Source organism: Eublepharis macularius, chromosome 2, assembly GCF_028583425.1.
Source record: "Eublepharis macularius isolate TG4126 chromosome 2, MPM_Emac_v1.0, whole genome shotgun sequence".
NCBI lineage: Eukaryota > Metazoa > Chordata > Lepidosauria > Squamata > Eublepharidae > Eublepharis > Eublepharis macularius.
In genome coordinates, this window is record NC_072791.1 from 30,483,578 (window position 1) to 30,505,398 (window position 21,821).

General features: G+C 47.4%; 2 protein-coding genes across 4 annotated transcripts in view; both read left to right on the forward strand.

Annotated features, from left to right (window-relative positions):
* LOC129324659 (serpin A3-3-like) lies at positions 1-18,179 on the forward strand. 3 transcript variants are annotated; one of them, XM_054972013.1, is made up of 5 exons: positions 1-103; positions 904-1,594; positions 2,711-2,981; positions 5,493-5,640; positions 17,032-18,179. In XM_054972013.1, exons 2-5 carry the CDS (start codon positions 922-924, stop codon positions 17,236-17,238), a joined length of 1,299 nt encoding a protein of 432 aa, XP_054827988.1. In that variant the 5' UTR covers positions 1-103; positions 904-921; the 3' UTR covers positions 17,239-18,179. The 3 variants fall into 3 exon arrangements, with proteins under 3 accessions (XP_054827988.1, XP_054827990.1, XP_054827989.1); XM_054972015.1 differs by having other exon boundaries at positions 12,661-17,122; XM_054972014.1 differs by lacking the exon at positions 17,032-18,179 and adding an exon at positions 6,330-7,010.
* The window catches only part of LOC129325025 (thyroxine-binding globulin-like), a 25,581-nt gene continuing 21,737 nt past the window's right edge, over positions 17,978-21,821 (forward strand). Inside the window, exon 1 of the mRNA XM_054972521.1 lies at positions 17,978-18,004. Within this exon, the coding sequence (XP_054828496.1) occupies positions 17,978-18,004 (27 nt within the window). The remainder of the gene's footprint in view (positions 18,005-21,821) is intronic.

A 21,821-nucleotide genomic window follows, 5' to 3' on the forward strand; every position in this document is an offset into this window, starting at 1 on the left:
AGTGGTTTATTAATCCTGGATATTATACATGCCTGGCTTATAAACAACAAAACAAGGACCCATCCACTTTGGTTGAAAGCCACTAGATGCTTCTGGGGATTTTGTGAGTATGAAATGCATTTTTCTCTACCGTTGTTCTGACACTCTGCAGTTTGTTCAGTGTTTCCCTGTAATGTAGTGGCTTAGGACTAAATCAAACTAAATTTTATGTTTGGGTTAAGTTGGGTATATCAGTCTGGTTGGAGCTGCTGTTTTATTCTGTATAGTGGAAAATCTAAGAAACAGAATCTGAGAGAGCATGTTTGCATGGGGATTCATCCTCCTCCCAGTTTAGCACCATACTGGAGGCTTCGATGTTTCTCAGAAGATGGAGGTAGGCAGCACAAGAAGTCCTGATACCAACACTGAACCATAAGTCATCTGGACAGGGCAGATGTTGTGTTTCTCTTCTGCTGTGTGAAAAGAAAAATGAGGACTAGTTCCACTCACCAGAAGTAGAGCCATTGAACTTCAGCAGAAGTCAGTGGCATAACTATCTCCATTGATTCTAAAGGCAGCGCGAGGCAGTCTCACTTGGAAAGATTTTCTGTTAGCATGGAAGCATTCAAGAAGGGACCACTATGGCTGCCTAGGTATGGAATACCTTCATAGTTTGAAAGACAATTTAAGAATGACTATTCTTTTTTAAAAACAAGAAAACGAATGTGAATCGACTGAATAAAAAGGTACAAATGTTGCAACTTCAAGAATCACAAAACTCAGATATTATATTTATCTAATTTCAATATTTTTCAAATCCTGATAAACAGTTTTGGAAACACTTTAATGTAAATTCTCAGTGCAGTAGATAATTTTCCAAACTTATTGCTAACCATATTTCCTGTGTCCCCCCCCCCCCGGTAGAATGATTACAAATCCCAAATGAAGGCCATGCTCTATCTTTTCTTGTTACTGTTCGGTCTGCTGTTCCGCTGTTATCACCTCTCAGAACCTGATGATGTCCATGGTAATGATCGAAATACAAATTCCACTAACCAACAGCAACATTCCACTTTGGAACGAGAATGTAACACTGAAGTCAGTGCTCTGCACAAGATAGTCCCTTATAATGCTGACTTTGCATTCCGATTGTACAAACAAATGTCTTCTGATTCAGATGACAAAAATATTTTCTTCTCTCCTGTGAGCATCTCCACAGCCTTTGCCATGCTGGCCCTCGGAGCTAAGTCTCAAACCCAGACTCAGATTTACAATGCCCTTGCTTTCAACCTGTCAGAGATTGAAGAAAATGAGATACATAAAGGGTTTTGCCAACTTATCCACAAGCTTAACCTTCCAAGAGAGGAAATGCTTGCAAAAATTGGGAATGCTTTGTTCTTAGATGAGTCATTGAAAGTTCTCCCTACATTTCTGGAAGACGTCAAAACCTTGTATCAGGCTGAAACCTTTTCTACGAATTTCTTGAAACCTATAGAAGCAAAACAGCAGGTCAATGATTACTTAAAGAACAGAACTTATAGAGAAATGGTCAACAAAGCCCGTGACTTCAGTATACACATGGTCATGGTCCTCGTGAATTACGTCTTCTTCAAAGGTAAGTTGGAGAGTTAGATTTAAAAAAAAAATGGAAGGCAGGGCAAGTTGTTTAGTTAGCTTAAAAAGAAGCAACTGTAGCAATGAAGGGGAGGGGAATTTCTGGTCTGAAATAAGTATGCTTAAGGTTAGGTTATTCTGTAGTCCGTAGAAGAATGAAACTAGTAGCTGTCTCTAAATTTCATCTCCATTCACAGCTTCTCTTCATGGGCTCTCTTGAATTGTGATTTTATCAACCCCCAAAGCAGAAAGGCTCCATGATTGTATTCTCTTCCAGTCCTCTTGTTCTAAACACTTGGCCGCAATAAAGACCAGCTCTTTTCTTGTGGCACAAGCTCCCTCTCTTAAGTTCTCACTTACTCTCACATTTTTCACCCGGAACGCCATATTACTGGCCCTTTTCTGTCCAAATTTTGCCACTTACAGCTCCTGACCACACCTCCTCTATCTTTTATAACCCTTCATAGCATTCTCTGTAGAGTGATCCTAGAGACTGGGAAAGTCCTAGAATGTGCCTGGCACTATAATATCACTTCCACCTGCTCAAGTGGAAGTGATATCATGAATGATGTTCATGTTGCTCCCCCTCCCCAGGCTCCACCCCTGAAATGCTTCAAAGAGATTGTGAGTGGGATGCTGGCAACCTTATGGGGAACTGAATCCAAATGATGAAGCTCCAGAATAGAGGATCCACCTATACCCATAAACCAGGATCAGAGTCAATTTGTGTCTGGGATTGTGAGTAGGACCTGCCAAGTGAGACAGCTGAGGTTGAATGTAGTTTGTAGGATACATTTTAACAGCTGGCCATGTGTTTACAGAGAAGGCTGCACAATATCCCATGGAGCACATGCCTCCAGATTCTCCAGCTGGTCTTTGAAGCATATATTGACGATGGTACTAACGGTGGTAGTGGTGAGGATAACAATAATTCTTGTAGCTGGGAAGTTAGGAAACTCTGTTCAATGCACAGGCCGTCTCTTGATACCCATCTCATTTCCATTTGCAATGGACTGAACTGAGGATTTCTTTACATTTACTCACATGGTTATGCATGTAGCTACTGTACAGAATTTGTGTTTTGTTGAATGGTGTTGCCTCTTATTTTTCTCTTAAGATTTCTGGAGAGAAAAGTTTCATCCTCTATTAACCACTGAAAAACATTTTATTGCCTATGGAAACACAACCATTAAAAAAAACTTTATGTGCCAACGCACCTGGATAAAATTTCTGCACGATGAAGATCTTTCTTGCTCGGTAGTGGAAATACCTTATTCAAGAAATGCTGTAGCATGGTTCATCCTGCCAGACGAAGGGAAACTAAAAGATGTAGAAAGGTCTTTGGTAAAAGAAGACATCAATAAATGGAGAGCTTCTTTTCAGTACAGGTAAGCAATATCTCTTGAGTTACTTTCCAACGCTCTCCTGGTACAATTCAGGATTTTTAATTGGTTGATGGGATCTGGTTTAAATCAGTAATTCATACTAATTACACTTTAAAAGCTATTGTTTGGATTGTATTTTTATCTCAGTTGCTATTTAGATTAATAAGAAATAGATTCCACTGGGTTTTGTATCATCTTCATACATACCCTACATAGTGAGTGTATGGAATTCTCTGAAATGTCTTCTAAATATTAATCAAATGTTCTTTTAATACTTCATTTCAATATTGCATGTAGACTACAGTGGATATTTAATGGCTTGCAATATTTTATCATTTTTTTTGATACTACACTAATTGTTCACTGTTGGTTAGTATGCAACAGTTAATTAATGGTGAATGGAATTTACAGGGGACATTTAATAGTAATTAGAACTGGATTTAGTATTTCATACTGACGTCCATTTAGAGAGTACAGCTAGTGAAAATCCTCCAATTTTCATCCAGAAGTACCTGGAGTTAAGAAGCAAATACCTTTACCAAGATCTTACTTAGAAATGACAGATAGAACACAGGCTTATAATTATTTCTGATATATCCAATGTAGACTTCTTCAAGTGGCTGTATTATTACTAGAGATGGGCACGAGCTGCATTTCGAACTTCAAAAACCCACGAAATTGGCGATTGTGCGATCTCGATCCCGCGGTTCGTGATTGTCCACAGCCAATGAACCAGCATTTGAGAGAGGCCTGGTTCGGTGCATTCGGCCACGGTTCAGGAAGCCAGACAGTCAGGCGCCAGCAATCAATTCCCCTGGCAATGGAGCCGGGGGAATGCCTGAACTCTATCTGCGCTCCTTCAGTCGCCCTGGAAACCAGAATGGAAGCCCAGCTTACCTTGATCGGCAGGTCTTCCTTCCAACCACGGAGCTGCAAAGCGGTTACAAGTTGGGAGAAGACACCCAGGGGCAGGAGGAGGAAGGGGGTGTTCTGTAGCCATGGGCACTCCAATTGCATCCCTGCAAACCCTGATAGGCAGCTCTGATGGCCAAACACAGACCTCCTGCATTGCTCAATGGGACCTATGCTTATAAATAGCCATGGGCTCCCAGGCTGGGTTTCACTTTCAGCATGCAGTGGAGTAGGACAGAGCTCTTGCTTGCCACTTACTAGCTTTTGGGGAGAAAGACTGAGAGTATAATTGAGCTTGGATTTTTGTGGGAGTTTCCTGGGGGCCTTGGATTGGAGAGGGTATAACTCCAAGATCCCTTTTGCAATCTTTTCCAAACTTGGGTGATAGCTGTAGGAGAGCCTGCAAAAGACTCCCTGGGAATATGGGCTCTCTCAGTGTCATGGGGGCTGTTCCGCATACCACAAACTGCGAACCTGTTCGGCAACGGAAAATGTTCATTGCGGTTCGCGACCTCGGGATTGTCGTCAGCACCAAACCATGAACCGCTGGTTTGTTAAATTTTTTTGGTTTGTGTCCATGTCTAATCAGAACCTCCTTTAATAGCAGAGATACCTAGCTGATTTTATTAACCAGGGGAAGCCAGGGCTTCAGTAAACATATGCAGAATCTCTCCAAGTATTCTGTCCACATTCTCAGATAGCACTGACAGAAAGATATCCATAGAAATCTGAACAACAGAGAACATTCAAGACTTGTTTTGTTAAAGTGGAGTTCAGGTAAGACTGAGAATGTGAACAGCTCTGTCTAAGCAAATTGGTCACAGCATACTTCTCAGACATCCAAGATTTGCTCCTGGAAGCCTAGCTATAGTAAACCTCTTACAACTTGGAATAACATTATTGGACAATACTTCAGGAATGGTGAACTGATAAGTCATTTTCACCACCATCATCACGACAGAACAGACCTAAAACAGAACTTTCACTACTGTGTGGTCAGATTCTACTGGAAGTTTTGGGGCCACTGTCAGTCCAGGTGTCATCCCAGCTTCTCCATAACCCCTAGTTCTTCAGGAAACCAAAGGCCTTTATGTGCATGAACATGCAGAAGGCAGGATGCTCAAGGTGTTTTCCACAGTGGGAAGACCTTGTTCCATTTTCCTGTTGCTACTCTGGCTACTAATATAGTGCAATGGCAACAGGGCTTCGATGCAGCAATTTCCCCCCCAATTTTTTTTAAAGATTAAATAGCATTATATTGATGTACTGTTATATCAGTATAAGTATCAGTTTTTCTAAATCACCAGCCTCAGTTTTTTTAAGTAAGTCTCCACAGCCTTTCCTCCTACAGAGATGCCTTTTACCTTATGCCTTTGCAATGAAATGGTCTAGAGCCTTTTTTTTTTAAATGAAAGCTGAGAATTCAGGCAACTTGATAGTGGTTTTAAAGTTTATCAATATAATGTTATCCATTTGCAAATTTTAAAAAAGAAAGAATTTGAATGTACTTGATACACTATCATTCAGTTTAGAATTTGTATGTTGTCTAAATAAAATTGTCATTTCATGTTTATTTCTTTGTTTTGTACTTTTTGTTAACAGAAAAACAGATGTATGGATTCCAAAATTTTCCCTTTCTGCATCCTACGACTTCAAAGGCTCCTTGCAGAGACTAGGCATGGCAGATGTCTTTAATGATCACACTGATCTATCTGGGATTACAGGAAAACGTAATCTGAGGGTTTCTCAGGTAAGTATGTGGGTAGGATTGGTGCTAGATTCAGAATAACAATTACATTTCATCCAGCACCTTTTAAACATTTCCTGAGGTACTGGCATTTGATGACGCGATCTAGTCTTGGTGCAGCATAAACTGAAAGCCTTGACTGGAACTGTCTGATTAAACACAGATTGATAAGGAGATGGGATGTAAGTGTGATACTTAGTTTCAAGTTAAAATGTTCAGTTCTGTCCGCATAGTTTAACCTACTCCACAGCATTGTTGTGAGGGTAAAATAGACCCTGTCCTGAATACTTCTAGGACGGATGGGAGAAATATCTACTAAATAAATAAATGCTCTCTTCCTGGGTATATATATTCAGAGCTAAAGAAGTTCATGCTAATGATTGGACAGTGCAAAAAACTACCCCAACATTTGGCTTATTTAATGCTAGTATTAAAGCATATATATAGATGTCAATTTCAGTCATTCTCATTGCTTTCAATGAGAACACATTTCTTGGTGACATTCCCCCCTGTCCCGCTGGTATGAAGCTGTCAGAGACTGTATCCCTCACCAAGAGATCCTTCCTCAAAAATTTCAGGCAGATCAGGAAAAGTTATTCATCTCCAGGGATTCAAAACATCTCACCTGCACAATGGACACAGGAAGGCAGCAAGGCCTTCTTGTGTTACTGAACTTTTTCTTCCTTTCATAGGATTCCTCAGCAAAAAGTGAGGGTCTTCCCACCCACCCCCAAACATGGAACTATGATAAGACCAAGATGCTGTCCTCTCCCATCCTCTCCCTCATTGAGGAATGTGGATTATAAATAATACAAATAAAGAATGCACAAATTGCATTATTCTGCCGGCGTTTTTCTGCCAGCCCAGCAGACTGCCTGTTCTGGAGCCTGGCTGTGAGTGAATACTGTTCAAAGACTGGAGTGCAGTTGGGTAAGGTGTGGAGGAGGAGGTTTGGATTCCCTTACCCATGTTTTTGGTTTTCTTTAAAAAATAAACCACCCAACTGACCATAGACCTTCCCAAATAAACCACTCAACTGACCATAGACCTTCCCAAATAAACCACCCAACTGACCATAGACCTTCCCAAATAAACCACCCAACTGACCACAGACCTTCCCAAATAAACCACCCAACTGACCACAGACCTTGTCCGGGGTCTGGGTCCCAGCCCCCAGACTTGGTAGGAGGGAACAACAGGTCAGCCGGGCTGACGGGCAAACAGAGGGGGCAGCCAGCAGACAGCAGGGCAACTGGTCCGCCAGCTGATAGCAGGTCAACCGGTCTGACTGGCAGGCAGAGGGGGCAGCTGGGGGACAGCAGGTCAACCCCTCCCACAGGCAAATGGAGCCAGAACCTGCCAGTGCCAGGGGCAAGGGGCAAAAGCCCAGGGCCTCAGGAGGCAGGGGGAGACAGAGAGAGGCCAGCGAGTCCCACTCCCCTAGGGAGGGAAAGGGGGCTAGGCAAGGCGGAAGGGGGCAAGGGCAGAGGGATTGGGAGCCCAGCAGTCACCCACCCAAAGACCTTACCTGAGGAGGAGAAGCAGCAGCAGCCCCAACAAACCAAAGCCACACCCCAGCTAGAAAATAGTAGCCTGGCCCAGGAGTTGCCAAAAGCCAAGCCACTCCAGGTGGGGCTATTGGAGGCACTCTGCAGAAAGCCCTGGGCAACCAGCCAAGGAGCCGCAGCTGGACCCACCTTCAGCCATCAGCTCAGCCAGGGAGGCTGGGCTGCTAGCCAGGGGACTGCAGCTGGACATGCCTTCAGCAATCAGCCAAGGCAGGGAGGCTGGGCAGCCAGAGAACAAGGCACAGCTGGTGCTGGTCAGTGGGGCCAGATCAGCTACCCCAGCTGCAACTGCTTGGTGCAGCCCAAGGCCAGGCTGGAAGAGGGGTGGGGCAGTAGAAGGAAGCCCTATAAAAGCTGGCTGGGAAGAGCCCTGTGGTGGTGAGTGTGAGTGAGGAGTGATGATGTGGAGTGAGAGCAGTAAGATGCAAGGGTGGAGGCTTGGAGGAGAGTCCTGGAAGGAGGAGATGAAGGAGGACGCAGAGGGTAAGCAGGCCAGGTTGAGCAGGCCAGTGAGTGGACTGAGAGGGAGTATGGGTGAGGTATACCACCCCTCCTTCCACAGAGCAGGGTCCTGCAGAATCCCTGGCCCCCCTGTGACGTCAGGAGCAGACCGCCCAGTGCCACGCCCAGTGGCAGCGGCGGCAAGCCCTGACAAGTTGGTGGCCCGTATGGGGAGAGATGTTCTGACGCAGGCACCAGTCAAGGGGCGGCCTCCCAAGGCCGCCACCCCAGCGGAGCTCGGACCGTGGCTGGAGGAATGCCAGGATAGGATGTGGGGAAAGCTGGAGGCAGCCTACCCAGCTGCTCCAGTGGAACTAGCACAGACAGCGGAGCTGCAGATGCAAGCCGGCGTGCTCACTGAGGCCTTGCCAAGGGTTTGCGCCCTCGTTTGGGAAAATAACCCACCGCCTGGCAAGCAGGTGCAGAGTCTATGCGCCACCGTGAAGATAGGCCGGCTGATCCTACAAGCCCTGTTGGACTCTGGGAGTACAGTCTCAGCAATTCGGCCCCAGCTCCTCCCAGCTGCCACCCCAGTGTACCGCTGGATCCCGGTGACGGATGTGATGGGCCGCACCCAGCCGTACCCTACGGCCCTAATCATGATAGAGTACCTAGGGGTCCGCCACCAAATGGAAGTTGCCCAGTTAGCTCACCTACCCGTACCAATACTGCTGGGAAGAGATGCCCCGGGGTTCTTCAGGCTCCTCCAGCAGGCAGCGAAGAAATTGGGAAGAGACACCCCAGGGATTGCCGGGTCTCGGCTGAAGGCGGCAGGGGAATTGACAGACCCACAAGTTGCCACTGCTCTGCAAGTGGAGGAGGCCAACGACCCAGGAGAGGGTCCCTCCACCAGACCAGGGGCAGAACCACGGACTGGAGGCCCAGCTGGAACCCTGGCAGACCGCCCATTCCGTGATGCTCAAGGGGCAGATGAGTCCTTGCAGCGCTTGCGAGAGACAGCCGCTCGTGAGGAGGAGCAAGTGCGGGATGAACGGAGGTCCCAATGGCTCCCTCGCATTGAGAAGCAAGGAGGGGTTTGGGTTCGCATAGCTCATGCCCCAAATGGCCAGGGGGAGGTCCGCCAACTACTTGTGCCAGCAGCCTATCGGGCGGAAGTCCTCCACACGGCCCATGAGCACGCTTGGGCCGGGCACCTGGGGCACCACAAGACCCTGAGGAAGGTTCTTGAGCAGTTCTTCTGGCCCTCCGTGAATGCAGACGTGAAGGCCCACTGCCGCTCGTGTCCCACCTGCCAGCGGGTGGCAGCCCGCCACCCGCCAAAGGCCCCCTCTCCCCGCTGCCCGTCATGGAGACGCCCTTCCAACGCATCGCAATGGACTTCATCGGACCGCTGCCACGCACACCCCGGGGCCATCGCTTTGCCCTGGTGATTGTGGACTATGCCACGCGGTTCCCCGAGGTCATCCCACTGAAGACCATGCAGACCCCGGGGATGGTACGGGCCCTGTCCAAGTTTTTCGCGATGGTGGGGCTGCCAGATGAAATTTTGACGGATCGGGGGGCCCCGTTCCGTGCCACAGCCATGCGTCAGCTCTGCCGGAATTTGGGGATCCGGCAGGTGTTCACCTCGGCTTACCACCCTCAAACAGACGGGTTGGCAGAGCGGCTGAACCAGACTGTCAAGGAGGCCCTGAAGAAGATGACGCAGGACAAGCCTCACCAGTGGGACTTGTACATCGACCCGCTCATGTTCGCCCTCCGGGAGACCACGCAGGCCTCCACTGGCTTCAGCCCATTCGAGCTGCTATATGGGCGCAAGCCAAGGGGGATGCTCTCCCGGCTGACGGAATGCTGGGGGCCCCGGGCCAGCAGCCCTGTGCCCCCCATACAGGAGTACGTGAGCCGGCTCCGTGACCGGGTGCAACAGTCCCAAGCGGAGGCAAATCGCAGACTGACTCGCACCCAGTCAAAGCAAAAGGCTGCCTATGACCGGGGTGCGCGGATGAGGACTTTCCAGGCCGGAGAGAAGGTCCTCGTGCACCACTCGGTGTTCCCAAGAGAGGAAGGGGACCCATGGAGGGGTCCCTACCAGATTCGAAGGGTGCTGGGCCCCACCACCTACGAAGTCCAGTGTGGGGTCGGCCGGCATCGGCGGAAGACCCTGCATGTGAACCTCCTAAAGCAGTGGCACGAGCGCCCAAAAGAGGAGTGTGGCATGGCTGAGGACCCGCTAGAGCTCCCTGACAGTGTGCTGCCTTGGACCACTGATGCCCCGGAGTTCGAGGAGCCCAAGGTGGACCCTCAGCTCGACCCAGCTCAGAGGGCCCAGCTACAAGACCTCGGGGCTCGGATTCCCGGGGTCTTCTCCCGCAGGCCGGGCAGCACGAGCCTGATCCAACATGCCATTCCAACAGACCCGGCGCAGACAGCCCGGGCTACCTGGCGCCCCATCCCCAGGAAGCGGTGGGAGGCAGTGGAGAAGGAGACCGACGAGATGCTCAGGCTTGGGGTAATCGAGCCCTCGTGAAGCGCTTGGAGGAGCCCGATAGTCTTGGTGCCCAAGCCAGATGGGACCACCCGATTCTGCATCGACTATCGCGAACTGAATAAGGTGGCCCAGTTCGATGCATACCCCATGCCCTGAGCAGATATGTTGGTAGACCACCTAGGGTCCGCCCGCTACCTGTCGGCCCTAGACTTGACAAAGGGCTACTGGCAAGTGCCCGTGCGGCCAGCAGACCGGGAGAAGACAGCCTTTGCCACCCCACGAGGCCTCTTCCAGTTCAAGAAGATGCCGTTTGGTCTACACGGGGCAGCTGCCACGTTTCAGCGGCTGGTGGACCAAGTGCTGGGAGAGTGCTGGGCATATGCAATGGCGTACATAGATGACATCATCATCTTCAGCCCGGACTGGCCCACCCACCTCCAACACTTGGAAGCTGTCATGAGGGCCCTCCAGCGAGCCGGACTACGGGCTAACCCAAAGAAGAGCCACCTGGGGTTCCAGGAACTCCAGTACCTGGGCTTTGTGGTTGGGGGAGGCCGAGTTCGCCCACCACCAGACAAGGTGGCCTCAATAGCTGATGCCCCCCAGCCCCGGACCAAGAAGCAGGTCTGACGTTTCCTGGGACTACTGGGGTATTACGGGCGGTTCATCCCCCACTTTGCCTCCCGAGCCGCCCCCCTGACAGACTGCTTAAAGAAGGGGCTGCCCAACCAAGTCCGGTGGACCCCAGCACTAGAAGCAGCTTTCAAGGACCTGCGGTCAGCCCTCTCTAATACCACAGCCCTGTGGAACCCGGACTTTGACCGACCCTTTACGCTGGCCACAGACGCTTCTGACACCGGCCTTGGGGCAGTCCTGACTCAGGAACGTGACGGAACCGACGTCCCCATCCTCTTCCTGAGTCGGAAGCTGCAGCCCGCAGAGAGGCGCTATGCAACAGTGGAGCGGGAGGCCCTAGCGGTCAAGTGGGCAGTGGGGGCCCTGCAATACTACCTGGCCAATAATCCCTTTGTCCTACTAACGGACCATGCGCCCCTGCAGTGGCTCCACCGCATGAAGGCGCACAACCCCCGTGTGCTGCGGTGGTACCTCTTCCTCCTCCCCTTCCGGTTCACCATCATGTACCGCAAGGGGGCGCAGCATGTGGATGCGGACTTCATGTCCCGCATGTTTGAGTCTGACCCTGACCCCCACAACTCAAAGCTAAGTGGGGGGGGGGTGTCCGGGGTCTGGGTCCCAGCCCCCAGACTTGGTAGGAGGGAACAGCAGGTCAGCCGGGCTGACGGGCAAACAGAGGGGGCAGCCAGCAGACAGCAGGTCAACTGGTCAGCCAGCTGACAGCAGGTCAACCGGTCTGACTGGCAGGCAGAGGGGGCAGCTGGGGGACAGCAGGTCAACCCCTCCCACAGGCAAATGGAGCCAGAACCTGCCGGTGCCAGGGGCAAGGGGCAAAAGCCCACGGCCTCAGGAGGCAGGGGGAGACAGAGAGAGGCCAGCGAGTCCCACTCCCCTAGGGAGGGAAAGGGGGCTAGGCAAGGCAGAAGGGGGCAAGGGCAGAGGGATTGGGAGCCCAGCAGTCACCCACCCAAAGACCTTACCTGAGGAGGAGAAGCAGCAGCAGCCCCAACAACCCAAAGCCACGCCCCAGCTAGAAAATAGTAGCCTGGCCCAGGAGTTGCCAAAAGCCAAGCCACTCCAGGTGGGGCTATTGGAGGCACTCTGCAGGAAGCCCTGGGCAACCAGCCAAGGAGCCGCAGCTGGACCCACCTTCAGCCATCAGCTCAGCCAGGGAGGCTGGGCTGCTAGCCAGGGGACTGCAGCTGGACATGCCTTCAGCAATCAGCCAAGGCAGGGAGGCTGGGCAGCCAGAGAACAAGGCACAGCTGGTGCTGGTCAGTGGGGCCAGATCAGCTACCCCAGCTGCAACTGCTTGGTGCAGCCCAAGGCCAGGCTGGAAGAGGGGTGGGGCAGTAGAAGGAAGCCCTATAAAAGCTGGCTGGGAAGAGCCCTGTGGTGGTGGGTGTGAGTGAGGAGTGATGATGTGGAGTGAGAGCAGTAAGATGCAAGGGTGGAGGCTTGGAGGAGAGTCCTGGAAGGAGGAGATGAAGGAGGACGCAGAGGGTAAGCAGGCCAGGTTGAGCAGGCCAGCGAGTGGACTGAGAGGGAGTATGGGTGAGGTATACCACCCCTCCTTCCACAGAGCAGGGTCCTGCAGAATCCCTGGCCCCCCTGTGATGTCAGGAGCAGACCGCCCAGTGCCACGCCCAGCGGCAGCGGCGGCAAGCCCTGACAGACCTTCCCAAAGTTGCACTGATTTTAAATATAAACATGACACTTCAGAGATCTCAGATTTGGAATTAATAGTTCTCTCCAGGCCCTGATGTTTAGTTATCACTCATTTCTCTAACTTTTCCTAAGTATATGTGTGTGTTTGTCTTTTAAATGATGGAGGAAGCCTTACGATTCTACATCTATCCTTCCTTCTAGCTTGCCCGCTGGATGGCTGCCTATTGCCAGAAGTCAAAGCTAGGCCTCCTCCTGCCCTTGCAGTGCTACGTGCTTTAGTGTGTTGGTTAAGATGAATGGTGAGGCAGAAATGTTTTAATAAATAAATAAAATGCTGCGGGCATTTGGGCCAGCTGCAGAGAGATGAGAAAATCATGCTCTGTGAGCAGAAGTCCTTGTGCCCACAGAAATGCTAGTCTGCATTCAAGCCTGTATCCTGTGTAGCGGTGGGCACCGTCCCCCCCCCCAAATATCCAGGAAATCTGTATATGGGTTTCAGGGATCCCCAAAACATCCAAGATTCCTCAAATCCATGAAAGATTCCCTGATCCAGTTAATACAGATCAGAGAATCCCAGAAATATTCAGCCATTATGGGCAAAACTCTCCTTATAGGCAAAACTCTTTCTGAATAAGAATACATGAAATCTCCAATTTACAGAGCTTGGATGTAAGTCAGGTGTTTAATAACAACAACAACATTCTATTTATATACCACCCTTCAGGACAACTTAATGCCCAATCAGAGCAGTTTACAAAGTATGTTGTTATCCCCACAACAATAATCACCCTGTGAGGTGGGTGGGGCTGAGAGAGCTCCAGAGAGCTGTGACTAGCACAATGTCACCCAGCTGGCTTCAAGTGAAAGAGTAGGGAATCAAACCAAGCTCTCCAGAGTGCCGCGCTCTTAACCACTACTCCAAACTGGCATTTCCCCATAGAGATACATGCAATAGATTGTGGATAGGTTCCCAGGCTGGCTCTAAGGAGCCTGTTTAACCCAGAATGTAGCTGAAATACTAAAGGCCGGGCTGAAAGGAGAAGGAAGCAAAGAGGAGGATAGGGTAGGAAAGGAGAGGAACAGGTCAACATTGTCTACTTGAACTCAGACTGGCAGCGGCTCTCTAAGGTCTCTGGCAGAGGTCATTCACTTGACTTATGACCAGATCCTTAACTGGAGATGCTGGGGATTGAACCCGGGAATTCTGCTTGCAAAACATGTGCACTACCACAGAGCCACAGCCCCTCCCTCTTAGGCTGAGGGTGTGGGACTGACCAAAGGTCACCCAGCCAGCTTCCATGACAGAGTGAGAATTCAAACCTGGATTTTCCCCATCTTAGTCTGACATTCTAACCACTACATCACACTGGCTCTATGTAAATAAGTGCAAGAGACCCAAATTCTTATATCACATTGAGGGAGGTCTAAAAATTGTCTGGAACTGCCAAGGAAAGAGATCTTTGAGTCATACTGGGAAACTTGGATTAGATCTCCAAAGAAAAAAGGTGAAAGAAATGTTAGGTGATATTAGTAAAGAGATTGTAAGCAAAAGAGAATAATGCCATTACAGAAAGTGAAGCACTGACCTGGATAGCCCAGACAAGCCTGATCTTGTCATATCTCGGAAGCTAAGCAGTGTCTTCCTTAACAACAACAACACTCTATTTATATACTGCCCTTCAGGGCAACTTAACACCCACTCAGAGCGGTTTACAAAGTATGTTATTATTATCCCCACAACAAAACACCCTGTGAGGTGGGTGGGGCTGAGAGAGCTCCTAGAAGCTGTGACTTACCCAAGGTCACTCAGCTGGCTTCAAGCAGAGGAGTGGGGAATCAAACCCGGCTCTCCAGATTAGAGTACTGGCACTCTTAACCATTACACCAAACTGGCACAGTCATTAATCATTAGATCAGAGACCCCTAGAGAAGATCATGGTTGCAAAGGCAGGCAATGGCAAACCACCTCTGTTACTCTCTTGCCTTGAAAACTTTACTAGGGGTTGCCATAAGTCAGCTAGGACTTGATGACACTCTCTACCACCACATATAGTGAAAGATGGGGAGAGTTATGGCTGCCCCTTCAAGTGAAGATGGTGGGGGGACAGAAATCATGCATGAACATGATCATCTACGGGTCCGTCTCTCCCTATATGTTCCCTGGAGGACACTCCAATCAGGGAACAAACAGCTGTTAGTGATCCCTGGCCCCAAGGAGGCCCGCCTAGCCTCAACTAGATCCAGGGCCTTTTTGGTCTTGGCTCCCACCTGGTGAAATGTTCTGTCTGCTGAAATCAGGTCCCGGCAGGACCTACTATCTTTTCACCGGGCCTGGAAGACAGAGTTGTTCTGCCAGGCATATGGCTGGGGCTGGGCCTCCGCCAGCCTGGGAAAAAAAGGGTGTATAAATCTTAACCCTTCCTGAGAAGGCTGTCCACCATCCAGTTTTTAATGTACATGAATTTTTTAATTGTGTTTTTAATATGTTGTTATCCACCCTGAGCCCTCTCGTGGGGAGGGCGGAATAGAAATCTGAAATAAATAAAATAAATAAATAAAATAAATTAAAATAATTATTTGGGTGGAATATCTTCACTGTGAGGACAAACTTCAAAACTTCTGTTCAGGGAGGGGGAGCTAAGATATGACATAATCGCATCTAATAAAATTATAGAAAGGGTGAGTAAAGAAATTTCTTTTTTAAAAAACCTCTCAAGTCAGTGGCAAAGTTCAGTGGCGAGGTATGCTGTGGTTTTGTCTGGGATAGTATTCCTGATGGCTTGCAGTCCATCTGCATGTGGGATATTGGTGTACAGAGCCTCAACATCCATGGTTGCTAGGATGGTGTCATCTGGTATGTTGTCAATGGACTGTATTTTCCTTAGAAAGTCAGTGGTGTCCCGTAAATAGCTGGGTGTGCTGGTGTCATAGGGCCTGAGGATAGAGTCCGTATATCCTGAGGCTCCTACTGTGACAGTGCCAATTCCTGAAACAATGGGGCATCCTGGGTTACCTGGTTTGTGGATTTTGGGTAGTAGGTAGAATGTTCCTGGCTGTGGTTCCTGGGGTGTGTTTGTATGGATACGTTCTTGTATGTCCATGGGGAGTATCTTTAATATTTTATTGAGTTCCCTTTTGTATTGCTCCGTAGGGTCAGTGTTTTATAGAATGTTGTGTTGGAGAGTTGTCTCTCTGCTTCCTGTGTGTAGTTATGTTTGTCCAGGATGACAACTGTGCCGCCTTTGTCAGCTTCCTTGATTACGATGCCAGAATTATTTTGGAGGCTGTTTATGGCATCTCTTTCTGCACGACTGAGATTCTGGTGTTGTTTGTCAATTATCTCAGCCTGACAGAAGCATTCAATGTAAAAGTCCAATGAGGAGTTGCGGCCCTCAGTGGGTGTCCATGAGGAATTCTTGTTTCTGGAGCTTTGTAACGAAGATTGTGCATTGCTGGATTGGGAGGGTGATTGCTGCTGTGATGGTGTCTGTTCAGTGCTTTGTTCATCGTTTTGTTCAGCGGAGTGGTTGAAGAATTCCTTCAGTCTTAGGCATCTAAAATAGGCCTCCAGGTCTCCACAGAGTTGTATGGTTTGTGAGGGTCTGACTGGGCAAAAAGATAGTCCACGTGAGAGGACAGATTCCTCTGCTGGGTTCAGTTTGTGGCTGGAGAGATTGATAATGTTGCTCGGTGGATCTAAAGTGGTCTTCTCCCTGTTACATGCAGGAGTTTTGAATACTTCTTCTCCTTCTTGTTCTGTAATTCAGTAAGTAATGTGGAATAGATGGTTTCTCTGGTTTTGGTAAAAATCTGCCAGCTCCTGGTGTGTGTAAAGGGCTTGTTTTTTATGGAAGAATCTAGTTCAGAGATCTCTTGCTTGATCCTTTGTTGTTTGCTGTACAGCAGTCTGATGAGGTGATTTAAGATCTTCCTGGATAAGGTGTTGCATAATTTCTCACTGTAGTCTGTGCAGTAAGTGGATCTTAGTGGGTTCTTCACACACAGTCCCTTGGGTAGAATGTCCAGGTTTTTTGCATTTAGAAAGGAAGGTGATGTCTATTTGTATCTGTGCCAGTTTCTTCATGAAGTTGATGGATTTCCTCTCCATTTGGCTGAAATCCATCATTGACAGACCCATCATTGCATAGAAAACACCTTTTCTCTCTAGAGGAAAAACGAACCTGTTCCCCAATCATCAGTTTCCAGCTTCACTACATCTAACCATTCTGAGTTCACAGCCTTCCCCAGATAGAAGAGCACCTGATCTCCAACACCTTACTATAACAGACCAGAGAGAACTCTTGGGAGATATTTTTGCTTTTTTTTGTTCTTGTAACTGAAACCCCAGTAATACCATCCACATTGCAAATCAAATTGAATGACGTTTGCCCAGCGCTAGACTTTTCCCTGGAAAACATTGGTAGCTCCGGTGCTATCACTGCTGTGAGACCAAATGTGTCATTTACTGTCAGTTGCCAGAATCCTGACTATTTTATATTTCATCAGAAAATGTACAGATAGACTCATCTCTAGTGTACACACTCGATATAAATGTATGTGCTTTCTCTACAGATTCTTCATGAAGCTGTGCTAGTTGTTCATGAGCATGGCACTATGATGGGTCAAGCTATCCCTGGAGACCCGTTGTTTCGTTCTCTCCCTCCCCTTCCACCACCCCATTGCATCATCTTCAACAGACCCTTCCTGATGTTTATCATTGATAAGTCAACAGGAACAATTTTCTCAATGGCAAAAATTGTGAACCCAACCCATATATAAGAATAAGTTAAAGGAATTTTAGGCCCCATTTTATAAAATCTTGTTCAGAGCATACATTCAAAGCTAATGAGCACATGTAAACAAGTAGAAAGCCTTGCTCCAAGTGTCAAAATTCTTTCCCTGAGATATCTTGCAGGTCACATCATTCTCTAGTGGTATGAGACAGGTCACTGAGCAAAGTATAAATATTTTACTTGTTTTGTTTATTCTAATAAAATAAGTAAGATTTCAACCTTGAATGAATCCCTCCTTTCCAAGGAATAGATCAGATACATGGGTCCAGCTTCTCAAATGTTTGTATAATTCATTTGTCACTCAAGCTTGTCAGATGTCATGTTCTCTGCGAAAATGCATCATTCTGCATCAGTCTGACAAGGTGTACGCATCATTTGTACAGGGACCGTTTCCACACAACTCACCTTCATCCGGAACAGGGCGCAACATCACGAAAAAAAGGGGAAGATAGCGTCTTCTCAAGCGAGTTTTGCGTGACGTCGCATAAACCTCATGTAAGAAGCTTTTCGCGATGTTGCACCCCGTTCCGGATAAAGGTGAGTAGTGTGGAAACGGCCAGGGTTTCATCCTAACTTCTGATCTTTTATTCTGTAAACAACCAGGACTGAAGGGTCTATAAAGCCCTCCAATGCTACTGGTCTTTACAAATGTCTCCCCAAAATGGAGAGTGTGTCATGGGATTATTAAATAAATAATAAAACCATTTTTTTCTTCTGTAATCACCATGTCTGGTGTCTTGAAATATATGTGGGTAAGTGGAAGTAGGGGATTTATGAATTGGCAAAAATTCCCCTATCGCATCACCAGTCAGAGGATGGCATTTACAGCCATTAAGGGCTATTGAAAAACTGATGATGATATTTGCATACACTTGTATGGGCATCAATGGAACCCAAGTGTTTGTGTAATAAAATTATTTTAAAGCATTGTCGTCTTGGAGGCTGATTTCCTATCATGTTAAATATGCCACATGTTTCTGTCCATGGCAGGGGTTGATTGACTCATTGGCAAAATCCCCCCCAAAATTCCAATCCTGGTTTCTAAGAAATGAAAGCCTCATGGGCACAGGAAACAGTAGCTCAGATCCATTCCTTAATGACATCGATGACATTCTCTGGGATGAAGGATTCAACAGGAAGAGTCTCAGAAGAGGGTCAAACAAGGTTAACAAAAATAGCCTCAGAAAGAATAACAGTGTTGATAGAATGAAATTTCTGAAAGGAGAGTATCATTACTATCCTCAAAAGATAAGCCTCTTATGCATGACTAGAGGTCTGCTCCTCTCATCAACCCCATATCCTACTGTGCTTACAATATTATTTTACTTGGGGCCTGCCTTTGCTCTTTGCACTCGCCAATCCTGTTGTTCGCTCAATTCGTGATATTTAACAGTAGCTTTGCCACAGATATATCTGGAAATATAGGGAAGCTGTTCCTGGATTTGACCAAGAAAACCATAGAAGTTGTCTTCACACACAGAAACAAGACTAGCACAGCCCCAGAGTTAGTCAAGCCACAAAGGAAGTCTAGAGGCCTAGAACAGAACAACCTTGGAGAGAGGCATGAAGTAAAGGAGTAAGACAGTTGAATGATCTTCTATAGATTAGAAGAACCATCTACTATCAGTAGATACAATGTGTTGAGGTCCAGGTGTAGAGAGTGTCTAAGAACAACAGGAATATCTAATTTCACAAAAGTTGGAGATACAGGGATAGGTGTATTGGTTGATGGCCAAAAGATGTTCATATGTATGAGAAACTTGAAGTCACTAACTTTCCATAGACTTTGTTAAGATAAAATGAAGCAAGAATGGAAGGAGAGATCCTGTAATGGCATTGCTTGTGTAACAAAGTAACAAATCTAAAATGTTATTTCATAGAATCATAAGGTTGGAATGGACCTACAGGGTCATCTAGTCCAAACTGCTGCACAATGCAGATTTTGCGTTGTACCTCTTGTCAGGAGTTAAATGATTAGATATAGGAAAGCTAACTAGATGCTTAGGGCTTCTTAAGTGCTTGCCTATATCTGCATCAGGCCTGACCAGAATCATCCAGAACATCTGGAATACCAAATGAGCAGTTCTGCCTCCTGCAAAAAAAGTTGCAGCAATAGAACAACCATCCTTTTTTGGAGAACTTTAGACAACATTAGAGTCACAGACTCGGATAGGTCAGAGAAATGGTTAAATCACCTTTGGTCTGCAACAGAAGGCATCTTGTCCATCCTCCTTGTCTGGGCTTCCTATATTCTTGTGAATAAAACTTTACTTTCACTACAAATAGCAGAGGGATGTTACGGAGCTGATCTGGGTCAGGATGTTCCAGTTCCCTTCATTTTTGGCACTACAACTCCTACAATCATCCTGCATGTGATAGCCAACGTTGGAATTGTATTGTGATTTGGCTCAGCACTGGCTTTGGGACCCAGAGTTGAAACAAGCAAATATTTCTTTGGGAGGCAGTACTGAGTGGCAGTGGATACAATGAGTAATACTAAATAAGCAGAAATGGTATAAATACTAAAATGACAGCATTGACATTTTTGTTTAGGAGAATCCATCATCAACATAAAGGATTCTGGAAACTATCCACCTTTGTGATCTACATTCTCTTGTTCTACAGTTTCAGAGTTATCGATCCAGGATAGTGTTTCAGTCACATCATATACATCACATATCCATAGTATATCACCTAAAAGAAAGAAAAAAGTCGACCATCCAGGAACCACCATAGATAAGTCAGATAAAAACCAGCAGATTGAGGGGAAAGTCAATCACTGAAAAAATTGCCCAGTTTGTTCATGCACCTACATATTTTACATTGTCCAAGGCAGCTTCGATTTGGCATCTGGTGTTTCATTTTAGACCCACTGTTACCTGAATTGGTCTCCTTGCAATAAGAGAATTGTCATGGCAAGAGGAAGACATGCCATCTGAGGGCGTGTGGAAGGTCCAGAGCACACACACACACTGAGCACATGGCAGGACAGTCATATATACTGTGAAACATGCCCTGAGGCAGGCCTAAGTCTCTGCCCTAAAACAATGCCTTAATAGTTCTTCCCAGAGTAGGACAAAGGACTGGGAAACTGTCTCCAGGGTGGGACAATGAACTAGGAAGGTTTGATTAGGTCTTCCTGAGAGGAACTATAGGCATAAAATGATTATTTGATGACCCGTGATGGCTGGATGGATGAGGCTATAATAGGAAAGTGGGTAAAGGGTAGAATGGGCAGTGTTATGACCTGTACTTTCTTTGGGGTAGATGTTCTTTTAATCTTCCCTTTACACCCTCTGGGTAGTTTGCTGCCACCAGGAATATATTATTCCAAAATATTTTATTCAAATTTCCCCTTTGGTAACATGTTTAAGCGTCAGGCTCCTTCGTGGTTCTATGTGGCCCTGAGGATATGAATGGGATATAGCAATGACAGCTGCACTGGGATATAACAAAACAAAATAAATGTTTATTTTTCAAGAAGCGTATTGGTTTCATTAAAGTAGTTCTTAGTTCTTAAAGTCACTTCCTATAAACTCATTCGCACACGATCTCTTGTAAGGCTTCACACACAGTTAGCCTCCTTCTCTAGGCTCTATATTTCTCTCAAAGAAAACTCCTCAGGCAGCACACAGCTAGCCTCTCTTTCTCTTATTCACAGAAATATGAAACCTGCTCAGGCAGCACACAGCTGGCCTCTCTTTCCCTGACTGAGCGTCCTTTCACAAACATGCTCAGTTCAGGTTCCACACAGGTTATATTTCTCTCATAAAACACTTCGACATATTCAGGCAGCACACAGCTAGCCTGCTTTCTTCTGACTGAAAAACCTTTCTCCCTGCACTGTCAGTCTCAACTGCATTCACTCCGCCCACACTCTCAGTCATCAACCAATCACATCACTCACTCTTCCCTCTCTCACCTCCGCTCTTCACCTAGCTCAAACCAAACATTTAAAGACACATGCACACATTTACTTGGAATCATTACAGGCGGGGTGTGTGAATGGATTCAATCAAGTACTTCTGGAGACCTCCATTGTAACTGCCTTCCTGGGTAAGGTAATTGAGAGGGCGGTAGCGGAACAGCTGCAAGTACACCTGGATGATGCCTCTATCCTGCATCTATTCCAGTCCAGCTTCAGGCCTGGCCATGGTGCAGAGACAGCTCTGGTCACCCTCACAGACGACCTGCGGCAACACCTGGATTGGGGCGGGTTGGCACTGCCGAGACTTTTAGATCTTACAGCAGTGTCCAACACGGTTGATCATAATCTTCTGACCCACCGCCTTACCGATGTAGGGTTTTTTTGGGACAGCCCTGCAATGGCTGAACTACTTCCTTCACAATCGGGGACAGAGGGTGGCACATGAGGAACAGATTCTGCTCGCCATTCTTTGGTATGCGGCAACCCTCAGGGGGCGATTCTTTCCCTGATGCTATTTAACATCTATATGCACCCCCTCGCCCAGTTAGCTCGCAGATTTGGGCTGGGTTGTCACCAGTATGCGGATGATACCCAGCTCTATCTGCTGATGGACGGCCAGTCTGATCTCGCTTCGGATTCCT